Here is a 14,147-nt window from a genome sequence, read left to right as displayed (position 1 = left end):
GAGAGAGAGAGAGAGAGAGAGAGAGAGAGAGAGAGAGAGAGAGAGAGAGAGCTTTGGAATCCAAGAGAGCTCTGCCGTTTTTCTTCTCTCTTTCTTTTTTTTTCTACTGAAATAAACAGACTTCCATGATTGTCACGACGTGAAACGATCGATAAAGGGAACTTCAGAATATTTTTTATTTATGAGCCAAATATATTATATCAAATTAATCGGTAGTATACTGTATTAAATTAATTATTCAATTTATATCATACGATGACAATAAACTTCTTGTTACATTGATGCGACAACAAATTTATTGAGGGTTGCATTTAGATTTTCGTACTACATTTTACGTGACATACAGAAGGTGTCCCATTTTAATTGCACACCTTAAATATTTCAGAAAACAAGATATTATAAAAAAGAATGTGTTAAGCAAAAGTTGTATAGTCTCATGTTCTCTAAAAGAATATTTCGACTAATGGAAACGCTACCCCGGAATAGGATATAAGGTGCAGGTAAAGCGTGAAAGGCAGTTCTTCAATTCTTCAGAAGCATTCCATAGCATTCCTCGGGCGTTCCTCTGCGATACATATTAATTTATTGTATATTTTATGGTTTATTTCAAATACATTCAAATACTATCTTATTTTAAAAACACCATGAATATAAAAGATCTCGGAAGCATATTAATTTTTCGATAACTTTATTCCAGCACTTTCATATACAGAACAGCTGGAGGAATCGATATGTGTTAGGAAAATCATATGATTCCATTTAAAAATTTATAGTAGAGCTTCGCAGGCCTTTCTATGTACTATTCGAAGGTCAAGTGAATATTACCCTTTTCTTTCTCCTTTAAAACCGTACGACTTTTGCTTAACACATTTGTTTCGATGTCTTGGTTTTAAGAAATCTGAGACGTGCAATTAAGATTGGACACACTATTGCTTCGAGGGAATTTCGGTAATTTTCTCGATTGTTCCTTTCGTATTTTTATTTTGCCATTCTACATGACAAATATGAGTGCTTAATGAGCCACTCATAAGGGACACCTTTACAAATCGCCTAATCAAGTTGCTGCCAATTTACATACACCTGTTTATCTGAGTATCTCTGCAAATGAAGCGAGATATCAATATTTCATCCTTTTCCTGGCTCACGCAGCAGTCTCACGCGACGTGCTTTCAAAATTGTTAACGCCCGAAGGGCTCCTCGTCGTTCTCTCTCGCGTCGTTCGCTCTCCGGAAATAAATTCGGAGAGTGTTCGTGAGGTACGGAGAAATGTTGTATCTTAGAAGGGAAGCGCGGAATATACCGCGCGGCGTGCATAATCAACACTGTCGCAAATAAGGCGCGAGATTCGCACGACGATAGAGCCTACGGTGATACACCTATCGGGTGTGCGTCGTAAATCCGCGACGCAGCAGCCATCGGACCCGGTGGGTGTAATCTCCATCGAGATATCGGCGCGGCTCTTGAGACGACGCAAGTGGTAGTAGCGTGCACCTGTGGACTTGCGCCGTTTCTTTTCTCCCCTATTTGTCGTCATTACTCATCGGCGATATCGTAAGAGGTATATTTCGCGTGGAGCGCGTTCCTTATTTATATCCGCTCGAATGGGGCTCCCCCGGCTACGGATTTACGTAACTGCAATACCCATGAATGAGATCGTTTCAAAGGAATTGCTGCTCTCGCCGGACGGCTTTGTGCACGCGGGCACAATCCGCTTGTTCTTCGTCCCTCTTTCACGCGTTACGTGAATTTCGGTCGAGCGCGCGCATACTCAACCAATGAAACGTCACGGGTCAGTGGAGTATTGTCTAATATCGCTAATTGACGGAAGTTCCACGGATGCTCTTAACCCCTTTTAACGGGCTCTAAATGTTCCATAGTAAGTTCAAAAGGAGAATGCCCAAAACTATAAGGACGAAATGACTATTGGCATCCATTACTGGGCATGAGGGTTGTTGGATAAATCTCGCCTAGTAGAACAAAAGTTGTAATGGTCATAACTCGATTGGTACATAAGGTCAAGAGTTATAAAGCAAATACGAAAAAAAAATTGTAATAAAATTCTATAAAAATTTAAACTACTAGAGACTAAAAGAGTATAGAACAAAATAATTTATTATTTTCTGATCATATGAAGAATTTGAAAAAATAGGTCGCAACTGTCAGATGTGACATTCATAACTTTGAACAAGAAAAAAATTGAGTTTAAAAAAGTATCTTATGCATTCTTCCTTTTGAAGTTCCAATACGCATTAAACAATATCGACTTAATCAAAAAGTAATCTGAACACCCAATAAATGACAGCTCGCATCTATGTTCAAAGTGATACAAGCAAAAAATATAATTAATTTAATAACTAATTATTAATTATCACTGATGTCATTGTTATCACTGCTGTTTAGCAAAACACTGCAAAAAAATTCGTCTAGCGAAGTTGTATGAATCTCGGTTAAGTATCTATCATAACCAAAATATCACAGTACAGTCATGATATGCCGTCACCATGAAGAGGTGACTTCCGTTACATAAAATCCACTTTTGTAGTAACTTTTGTAGTAATTTTCCTATTTGCTCTGTAACTCGTGACTTCATGCACCAATCGACTTATGACCATTACAACTTTTGTTTTACTATGCGAGATCTATTCAACGACACCCATGCCAGTGATGGACGCTAATAATCAGTTTTGGGCAAAAGCTCCAAAAGAGTTAAATTGCAATGAATTTTGTACAAATCTTACATCCGAGGAGAAACGAGCGAGATACACGAAAGTTTATTTTGATCTAACTTTAACGATCAATTATTCCACGGAAATTATCAAATTTCACTTCCAACGCTAATTAACAGACAATTAAAACGATCAGTGATAATTGGTAGAGTCGACGCGTGTAATCGAGCGAAACAGCGACGGCGACGATGACTACTTATACGTACGAGGATCGGTGTGCAGCCGCCGACGTTCCTTCGTCTCTCGTTAACAAGGCAGAAGCCATAGGCCAGCCAGCCAGCCAGCCAGCCAGTCAGGCAGCCAACACGAAATACCGAAAGAACGCCCGGGGCCGCGCGTCTAGATCGGGCCTCACCGATAGAGCCGTAACGCCGAAAATTAGCGCCGTCCGAGAAACAAATACAAGAGGGAACACGGGAGAAAGAAAGAGAAGAAGAGAGTTGGCCGGCGAAAGAGAGAGAAAGAGAAAAAAGTTGACCGGCATTGGACGAAGAGGGCTCTGCGTGATGTCGCCGCGAGAGAGAAGAGGAGAGACGCGTTCTCCCGCGTGTGTGTGCGTGATGGCGAAGAGAAAATCCGTGGTTCTCTCGCCAAGCTATATCGCGTACCGTCGTCGTCGTCGTCGTCGTCGCCGTCGTCGCCGTCGTGCGAGAGCATCGCACGGCATCACCGTGCATCACCGCGGGCCCCTGAGGTTTCGTGGAAGCGATCTCTCTTCCACCTGCCACACACTACGGAAGGTAGTACCCGGGGATGTACTGGGTGTCCCGGAAGTGCATCTCTGCGGTTACCAGCGAAACTGCAGACCGCATGCTTCCGTGTGGAAGGAGGTGCGACATGCCGCGAGAGGGCCATCGCCGGCGCCGCCGCAACGTCGACGAGTCACCGCGCGCAGGATTATCCTTGGCGGACAGAATCGTAAATATCCACACACACACGGCTAGAATTTGAAGGTCATAACGGCGAAAATTTGTGGAACACTACTTGCACCCGATGGGTCGACATATTGTATTAACACACGTCGGCTGCCGTGCGAATTTTTATTAAAATCTCGCGCAGAACGAACTACAAATTGTATGCTCGACGTTGACAAGTAAAATTCAATTTTTAAGAGATACACATAATCGATTGCTCGTTTAATTAGAACGCTATTAGCACTTTAGTTTCGTAAAGCCCGTCAGTTGCATTTCATATTTTACACACTCCAAAAAATATAACCTCATCCTTAGCGGAATCCTCTTACCTCTCAAAGGATTTCTTCTCTTGAAACTAAAAGGAAAATATTCTAAGCGCAATATTCATAAAGTCAGAGACACTTTATCTTTTAGTAAACATATTTCTCATAATTTAAAAAGAAAGAAAATTAGAAGAATATCTAGTAGATTCTTTTTTAACAGGTATAAATATTTTAAATATATTCGTTTTAGAAGAATCTTCTTGTGAAGCCGAAAAGATTCCTCTTGATTCAAAAGGAGAAAGGCTAGAATAATACATCTAGTAGATTTCTGATTAATAGTTTACTTCATTAGGAGAAGAATATTCTTTCAAAGTTTTCACTTAGAATGTGGCGTTACAGGAAATAGTACCTTGTAACTAAAATTATTTTTTTTAGATATTAGGATATTTTCCCTTTGATTTTAGGAAAATCCTTTTGAGGTCATACATATAAAAGGATGCCGCTAAGATTATACGAGACCATATTTTTAATATTTTGAATGGATACATATCGATATGACACGATGGTGATTTCCATGGTAGCGCTCAACGTGTTAATATTTATAATGCCATTAATCGGAGGCGTCTGTAGATGCTAATTGCGCTTCAGCTACAAGACACGCAAAGTCAAAATCGGAGAAAGAGAAAGAGAGAGAGAGAGAGAGAGAGAGAGAGAGAGAGAGAGAGAGAGAGAAGTAACAAGAAAGAAAGAGAGCAAGGGAAAGTTAATCTTACGGAATTATATACTGTTATACAAAAGACGGGCCTGTCCAATCGACGATAATCGCGATAATCGCGATCATCACCGGCTCCGCCAGTGGGAAAGAACATAAATTATATCGATTAAAAAGATTGGCATCTCGCGCAACTTATTAGCGATGGCATCTCCGCGATACAGGTTCGCGCGCCACACAGGATCGATCGAGAGAGAGTCTCGAAAATGAGAGTATACCATATGCCATATGGGAGTAAGCCGACGTGGTGGTAGTGGTGGTGGTGGTGGTGGTGGTGCGCACGAGAGATTGCTATGTGTATAGCCCTTTGAACATTGTAGCGATGGACGAAGAATTACGAACGAGAAACGAGCGCGCCGGATGATCGAATGTCGGACAAAGCAGGTGCTTCGTTGCAAAGTTGCACGTTTTGCCGCACTTTACTGCGTATTCTATTCCACTTCATTGCGCCTTCGATACTTTTGTAATCGATCAACAAGCGATACGCGCCGCATCGCCGCCGTTATCATTTTCGCGATGCGATTGTGTGCAGTCGCGTGCACGTGCTCTGCATATGTAGAGCGATCGCGGTATAGGCCTTGGTGACAAGTATAAGTGAGAAAGCGCATTGTATATGACGTGTGCTCGCGAATATCGTTAGCTCGTGCTAAGTTTAACATTTGAAATTTCTACAAGAGATCGCAAGGGAGAAATGACTTGTCCTTTTATTTAGTTTTATTCAACGTCGTAAATTTGATAAGAAGTAATAGTAATTAGTAATTGTTTTTTTATTATTTTTTAATATTAATGATTTAATTTAATTTTATACTAATATTTTATTTTTATTTAGTATTAATTAATTATTTAGTGTTACTTTTATATTACTTTTATTTCATATTAATATTTTATTTTTATGTAGTATTAATCATTTTTAGTAGTCAGTAATTTTTTATAAGAAATTATAAGATGCGCCATTTCGACTGCTTTGGTACTTCTGTTAATGTCTCCGCAATCTTTACTACTCCCGCCGGTCTTTAACAGATCCAAAAGAAATACCATTATTGGCGTGGATTGTACGAACGCGTTTTTCTGCGCACATCCTGCATCATAGTAATTTCTCCGAATACGATTTATCACGCGGATTTATTCGCTCGTTTCTTTTACGATCTAATTTTGTTATTATTGCGCCGACGTGGACGATGACGCGCGGCGCCGACAATGCGGCGTGGTTCGATCTGGCACCTAATTTCTTGTTCTTTCCGTCAGTAACATAAACCGTAATGAGGATACGGTCATTCCGATGTCGATAAATATCTCCGATGACTGCGGCCGCTGCCGCAGGATTCCGATCGCAGGGCCTCGAGAGCCCTTTCCCGTAATCTGTGCGCACGAAAGAACAGCCATTAAAACCGAGCGTTGTTCGATGACGATTCCTCGTCTCTCGAGGAATGTCACGTGTGGCATTTCATCTTTCCTTATGAGAAAATCCTGTCTTCGGGCTTTCCTCGTTTATACCGGACGTTCGAACAGTTCGTATTCTACTATACATGTCAGGACCAGCGCTGTGCTTGGGTAATTTCAGAATTGTAGTTAGATGAAGGTAATTAGATGATTAGGTAGATGAAAATATGTTAACTCATCATGGATAAGATCATTTCGTTTCAAATGTATCTTTGGTAAAAGATAAAATTGTATGACGATTCATTTAGATAACTTACAGATAATATTGTTCTTAAGGTCATTTATATAGAACCAGTTATGAAAAAAATGCGAATTATGAAAGGGATTGAAAAATATATGCATATATTTTTATAAGTCTCTCATTGCGCAAAAATAACAGCTTTTTATATGTGTTATTCGATAGACATGCGAGATAAACTTGTTATTATTTCATTGATTTACTTTGATTATAAAAGAGTCCCAGTGCAGCTTGATATAGGCAGGAAAAGCAAATATTTCAATATTTTACACATTTGCAGTAGTGTAGACCAAATTATCTGAACATACTATCGCAGATAATTCGATAAAGATAATACTCTTTTCATCTGAGATGCAAATAATGATAATATGTATTTTTATTATATATATAAACATAAGATGACGCTAAAAATTTATTTCAATGATCATCTATATAATTTTATTTAGATAAGAGCAAACAAACCACACACTGGTCACGACATATAAAATGAAACGAATCTTCACCTGCACACTTTATCACCGTTCGAGTTGATGAAAACAGTGATAACTGGACGAGATATTTAATCTACTATTTATCTTACATTAATGAGCCCCGAATTGAATAAGATTCACCGTATATTCTCACGCAGCTTGATCACGTAGAAAATGGTAGGATAATAAAAAAATCCTATAAAAGAACACGCGTTGCTTAGACTTCGAAGTAACGCGTAATCAGTGAAGAGCGTTGGTAACGTCTCGAATTCGTGTCTGGGAAAAAATGTAGCGATCGTACGTCATTCAGTGGACGAACAGCTGCCTTCGATCGATGGCGGCGGGCGTCTCTTATCGGGCCGTTTTCGAGTTATAGTTTCGAACGATGATATGCGCGCGCGCTGAGTGCGGCGGGAAAGGAAGAAGCTGCCGAGAGAGCGGGCAAGAGAGAGAGAGAAAGAAAGAGAGAAAGAGAGAGTGAGAGCTCAAAGGCGCGTTTATCGGACGATTTACAGCTTTCAGCATCCTCATACGGCGACAACGACGGCCGGTCATAATTTGTTTACTCGTATTGTCGCTCATTAGCGGCTGCTACGCGAGACCAGTCGGAGTTACGACCGGCGAAGGAAGGGTCGCGTCGTGACGCGAGAAATCGACGCCGACCGCCACGAGTTATTAGAACAGCGATATATCCGGGAATGGATGTTAACGATTTAAACCGATAACGCTTCTTCCTTTTTTATTATTTCGAGGAGATCTCCCTGCAGACCATACTCTACTTAGAAAATCGGTCCCGAAAGGTTCGTCCATTTTTGGATTTCGCGAGCGTCGCGGCTCTCGTTGGTGTATCTCCGTGGGATAATTAATTCTGGCCGCATGCATATATATTACAAGCGAGACGATTGTTTACAGGTCTCGAGCTGATCTTCCAATCGATCGAAAACAGAGACGGTGACGCACTCTTGGCCAATTAATTTCATGCGCGCGAATCGATTAAGTCTCGTGACGCTCGCGCTAATTTTGGGAGCGCGGTATCTTCAGTCTGCGTTCTTTTCTCCGTTGTTTCCTTTTTCATTGCTGCGCGATTAGCGAACGTCGCCGAATTGTATGGCGTTTGCCACGTTGGATTATATAAGGCAATCCCGACGACTCTGCTTGCGCCTTGTGGTGTTCAAAATAAGGTGGTGTAATATGTTTGAAATAAAACACAAAACACAACAAATTGGCATACAGCGCGCAGAGGGACGATCGAGGAATGCTTCGGAAAGCTACTGAATACTGCTAAAAAACCGCTTCTTGCGCTTTGTTTGCGCTTTATATTCCATTCGGCGAGTGGAACATCCTCATGGACCGAATTTTCTCACGCGTCGAGTCCTCGTATTTATCGTTTCGACCTCTCGTCCGCGAGCTCACCGCAGTCAATTTCTGAAATCTATCACGTTCCGCGAGCCTGAACGCGTCCGACGAATGTCAACACGCTTGCACGCCCTGCAGCCTTGTAAATTTCGGATACTACATATTAATATGCTCGTGTATTGTCGTTATTGCGCACCGGCTAAAATATTACGCGCAGCTCGATCACACTTAAACAAACAGATATACATACATTTGGCAGTAATTTTATGTATATTAGTCGATTTTTGAAGTTCCCGCAGATATTTAACGCAGTTTTCGAGCTACTGAACAGTTATGTTAACTTTTACTTAGTAACTGAAGAGTGAAATTATTTGGAATCCCAATCAAAATGTAATGCTTTTACAGCACTTTTTTAGCAGCCACTGTATATAAACGGTGCGCAAAATTTGAACCCATTTATTGAATGCAAACAGAACAGGAAATGGAGAAAAAACTACTAAACTAATTAATAATCAGATCTGTTACTTATAAAATGATTGAATTGTCTCAGGTCATTGTATACAGAGAAAAAGATGTGTGGTACTTGTATAATCACATAGAAAAATAATTATCGTAAATTCTGGTCAAGAAAACTATTTTTTAAAATTAAATTCTATTGTAAGATTAGTGATAATAATTTTATATACCTGTTACTATTACCATTTTCGTGTTGGACCATCCAAAAAATATAGTTGGGACCAAACATAATTATAATTTTCGTTTAAATTAACCATTCTTTTCTTCCAGTAATCATGAAAGTTTATCCAGATAGATGGGGTAGAAGTCTGAGTAGAACATCTATATAAAATTCCGTTCCGTTTAATAGCGCGAAATGACGGAACATATCTCGATACTTTAGCATTATATAATCGTTTGGTTGCCAAATAAAAACTAAAAAAAAATATGTAAAAGAAGCATTCAAAGTGTAGCATTCGCGATATGGCGCGGACAGCTTTTCGCTCGCCACGCTCGTTAGAGGATTCATCCTCCTCCCGCGGGATATTTTGGCTCACATAGCGCGGATAATCCGGCTTAGTGTCCTCTACGACGTGAATGAGAACGGCGTCTCGTTTATCGCGAGCGAATGCGTCGCCGTCAAGCCGATCCTGTCTTTCCATGCTCGCGCCTGAAATTTGGGAACGAGACGAGTCGTCGCTCTCTTTTTCTCTCTTTCTCCCTCTTTTTCTCTCAGCATACAGTAGGCAGATGCCACCTGAAATCCCGCTACCTTCCTTCGAGATACCTTTCGCGTTCCGAGACGATCGGCCGGATCTTTTTGAGGGCCGGCTTTGATCGATGCATCCGGCGTCTTCTAGAACGTGGCGGTTTATCGAGATTTCGTTGGATCTCTTAATTAAATGTATCTATGATGTTCGTAATTGACCCTTTATACGTATATCTTTAATGTATGTATTTTTCAAATAGAAATAAAAAAATATATAAATATAAATTTGGAGAAATTTTTTTTATAAATTTATATATATATATATTTTTTTCAATTTTTTTATATGTTGTATTTTAAATGTATTTTTTAATGTGTTCGTATATATACGTTATATACGTCATATGTGTGTGAATTCTAATTTTCCTTTATTCTACAAAGTAAATTTTATTGGAGATGTAAGCGATTCGTTAAAAGTTAACAGCAGCACGAACAGGTGCATTTTCCTTCTCGCTTGATGCGAGGAGGTGGACAGCCGAAGATTAGATACGCTCATTGTTCGCTATCGATAGCGACTGCCCACTTGATAGCTCGTAGGTACAAGACGTAACGGGACGTTTTATCTTACATACCATCGTCTCAAAGCAACGTTTCAGCTTATTAATGCGCTCTTTTAAACTCGACGAATTTATGTCGCCTAATTAGGGTAATGGAATCTTCCTCAGTAATTTAGTCGTGAGAAACTACTTATGTCGAGGTGCGCCCATTAGTTGGAAGGTACGTAACGGGCGTTTTTAAATATTCCGGGATTTACACTCATCGCGATGAAACTTGGGAAAAATATGTGAGTCCAGGTAATTTACAGAAGTCAGTCGAATATCGAGTGCCTTTCGAGAGGGACATATAAAGATGATGTAGATAGGACTTGCGAACCAGCTTGTTATCTACTCATTACGACGGAATCGTCTCTTGGTCTTTGAAAAATCGTTTGATATTTTTGAAGAAATTGTTTTGAAACTGTAAAATTTATAAATTGCCCTCACTGCGAGTTTAATGAATTTTAACGCGAGCGATGACGCTTAGCAAGTGAATGGGAATGCACAGTCATTTGCAAAGATTGAGACACTTTTTTAGACAAGTTTATACAACAAGTTTATATACAATGATACTTACACTTCTGCTTATGAATTACTTTCGTGTATAATTCGTATTTAAAAATTTGATAGTTTTCAAACTCAGTGCTCGACAGTTTTTAACACTGCACAGTTTTTACATGCACAGAAAAATATCGTTCTACCGCTAAAAAAAGCGATTTCTCAGTTTACTTTTCTTGTTTGAAATAATGGTTATCTTCAACAGAGAATATTAGATAATAGTTTTGAAGTACATTCATGACAAAATACACTTATGACAAAGCTCATTATCAAGAGAAGAATTTGTTTTCTTCGCAAGAACGTTATACAATTTTATTCAAGAAAGAGTTGGTTCGACTCTATGTAGTGAACAAATTTTTGTTTTAATTTAATGTCCTTGATTGAAATACTGAACTTACTAGGAATGAGAATATCTTTGAATAAATTTGGCGTTTATGACGAATTTATGACAGATTTGCGGATATATAAACTTATGAAATACTTGAAACAAGTAACACTCGAATGCAGTATGTAATTTTTTGCGTGCAGAAGCTCGCAATCTTGTTAAAAGCTCGCAGATTTATAAACCTGTCCAAAATAAAAGTGTCGCAACCTTCATGCAAATGATTTTACGTATTTCCGACGAAACTACACTTTCCAGTTTGTTCGTTTCAGTACGATCGTCTCGCAATTTAAAAGTCTAGAATCTCAGTGCGATCTCTCGCGTGGAATCTCGAGGCTATACTCGAGAAAAACACGGTCGCGCGTAACTTCCATTAAAACCGGGTTACATAGCGGTGGATCTCGCGCTTCATCCGAAAAACCCCGAGCCAGGATTTTCTAGGATCTCTCTCGCGACGCCTCGCCGCGCTGATGTGTATGCACCTGTGTATCTCGCGCGCTCTTCTTCGTCAGGTGAATATAATTCTTCGGTGAACGCGACGAGTCCCTCTCGAGTACGTTCCCAGCTTCGCTGGCGAACCGATGCGGCATAGCCGTCGGTTTCTGGCTCGGAGGAGAACGAGGTCCGCTTTTTATTCCAGGGAACGCGCCTCGGAAGCCTCCAGCGCGCGTCCACCGTCTGACAGCGGCCGGGATTGACTCGTGCACGTTTCTATTCCAACCTTTCAGGATTCTACCAGGTGTCGTCGACGTGACTCGCGCTCAGGCACCGCGTCGCAATGAGCACGATTCGCAACTCGAGCTCGTCTCAGGAACGGGAACGATTTTCGATTTTCCGTGTCCTTGCGAGAAGTGGGATGACGAGTTGCTCGCGAGTCGTGTTCGATTCTCGTCGCGCAAATCCCGGAATTTTAATATTAACGCTGGAAACATACCTTGTTGGAGTTTTATTCTAGACGTATAGCGAACGTTAAATATGCCCTTTTAATTCCCAGATTCATTTTTCTTATACGAGCGTCCTGTGCACGGAGAGAATTTTATAGTAAATATTACTATGGAATTTTGTAATTCAAAAATAAACCGACATTCTGCAGTTCCCTTTCATTTCATTTCACATGTGCTTAGATTTGAAGAACTGAAACATGCTATGTTTTTAACAAAATTTATTATACCTTAGCAAGATAGATCTTACTGACAGTTCACTCTTGGAATACTGAAAATAGAGTAAAATTGATAAGAATTTATATGAAGGAAAGGAAAAACTATAATATTTCCTCCGTGTGTGACGTTGTTTCAGCTTGAGAATCAAAAAGGCACATTTAGCGTACAAACACGCGTCCAGATTACTGATAGACTCTGATCTCTCGAGAAATCTACGGATTATTTTCAGCGCCATATGCGAGGACGGAATGTCCTTTTAATTACCGAGACCGAATACGCACGAATGAGCGAGATACGAATCTAATAACAGTTGCATGATAGTCTGTAAGTGCGGCCGCTTAATCGAGCAAACGATCTAATCGAACTGTACATGTTGATCGGGGGTCTAGGCAGATGTTTCCTCAGATGAAGTTCCGAGTTTCCGGTCTGGACGCCAAGGCTAAGTACATCCTTCTGCTGGACATCGTTGCCGCCGACGACTACAGATACAAGTTCCACAACAGGTAGAGGTTTTGCGGGGTGTAGGGCGAGCGAAGACACTCGTAAAAATATAATCGTCGCGGACAGTTCGTGTTTTAACGATCTCGAGAGTTTCCCCGACTGTGTTACACGTTAGCTCTAAAAAAATATTGCAGCACCGCGATATTTCTTCAGTTTTTGTTTTGGAAAATTCAATCTTTTTTTTTGTTTGAATATCGTAAAAAAGAATTCTACGATGTATAAGACGATTTTTCAACGGAAATTAATCCACACGGAGAGATCTTTAAGACCGACTGTCCGATTAAAGAGAGTAGAAGGAGCAGCGTGCAACGTAATGCGAAAATATAACACGTTTTACGCGCGCGATTCCCATTTTCTCCCATGGGAACAACGAAGAAACTCAGCAGTGAACGATAGAACTAACGTATGCTGTGTTTGTCTTTTTTGCGATTGCAAAATTGTTCGCAGACGCATGTTTCCCGCGTATAAAGTGAGGGTGTCCGGATTAGACAAGCGGGCTAGCTACATACTTCTAATGGACATCGTGGCATCGGACGAATGCCGATATAAATTTCACAGCAGGTGATATCCCTGACCCTCCGCGATCAGAGCGATCCTGGGTCAATCTCTTTCCGAATTACGACTCAAAATCATCGTGCTGTCGTATCGTCCGGTGAATCGGACGATGCTTTCGATCGGACGCCGAGTATCTCTTACTCGGAAGTGAAATCGAGTGATTTTGGAGATCACGTTTCGAAGCGATGATCCTGGATCGATCTTGGTCGTATCATGTTATCTTTTTTATCAAGAGCCTCTCCTGAAATAAGTGTGGAGCGTGCGCTGCGAACAATTCCTCATACTCGTCGAAAATAATTTATTCGTAATTCTGCATGCCGCTCATCACGATTGCGAATCCATGAAATCGGTTAGTCTCCCTCCCGCCGCGTATAACCCGGCTAGAATTCTATCCCATGAATCAGATAGATCTCAATCAATTATCTGGTTGGTAAGATGATATTATCGGGTCCTAATTATTAAGAACGTCATAATTATTAATAATCCTTATTATTAATAAGGTTCTAATTGCTAGGTTGTGTTACATGACTTATCAGGATCCGATAACATCTTGTGTCTTACACAAATCAAATAACTGATCGGAATCAACCTGACCAGAGCGATGAGATAAATTTCTAGTCGGGAACAGTTTCGACATCTGATTCCTGCGCTTTTCTTCTCGTGTAAGAAATCGATCACATACGGTGTTCCGAGTGCTAATTCCCACGTGCTTACTTATTAGATATCTCTTATCGGCATATCGTCGTTTTGTGAGTGAAATAATAATCGCACGTAAACGCGTTTAATCTTCTCGTAAGAAGTCATTATATAGGGGAAGACCCATGGGAAATTATTTCGACTTGTATGGGGATCGCAAGCCTTCACATTAGCTAACCGAGACGCCTCGCAAATTTCGTGCCGCTGCATTTCCTATAATTATATCGCGTATGTTCAATGAAAATTGCTGAAATATATATATATATATATATATATATATATATATATATATATATATATATATATATATATATATATA

At 40.2% G+C, this 14,147-nt stretch overlaps 1 protein-coding gene across 5 annotated transcripts in view; it reads left to right on the top strand.

Moving 5' to 3' along the window:
• The window catches only part of LOC116854089 (optomotor-blind protein), a 132,044-nt gene that overhangs the window by 37,341 nt on the left and 80,556 nt on the right, over window positions 1–14,147 (top strand). For 3 of the 5 annotated variants that reach the window (XM_032835635.1, XM_032835634.1, XM_032835632.1), the window contains exon 3: window positions 12,466–12,579. In XM_032835635.1, the coding sequence (XP_032691526.1) occupies window positions 12,466–12,579 (114 nt within the window). Of the gene's footprint in view, window positions 1–12,465; window positions 12,580–13,024; window positions 13,139–14,147 lie in introns of all 5 variants that reach the window. The other 2 variants (XM_032835636.1, XM_032835633.1) reach the window with 1 other exon arrangement.

The sequence above is a fragment of the Odontomachus brunneus genome, unplaced genomic scaffold, assembly GCF_010583005.1.
Source record: "Odontomachus brunneus isolate Ranch 3 - 2012 unplaced genomic scaffold, Obru_v1 Obru_scaffold_008, whole genome shotgun sequence".
In the NCBI taxonomy this organism is placed as follows: Eukaryota; Metazoa; Arthropoda; class Insecta; order Hymenoptera; family Formicidae; genus Odontomachus; species Odontomachus brunneus.
The sequence above is the reverse complement of the archived record's forward strand: the minus strand, read 5'-3'. Positions and strand labels throughout refer to the sequence as shown.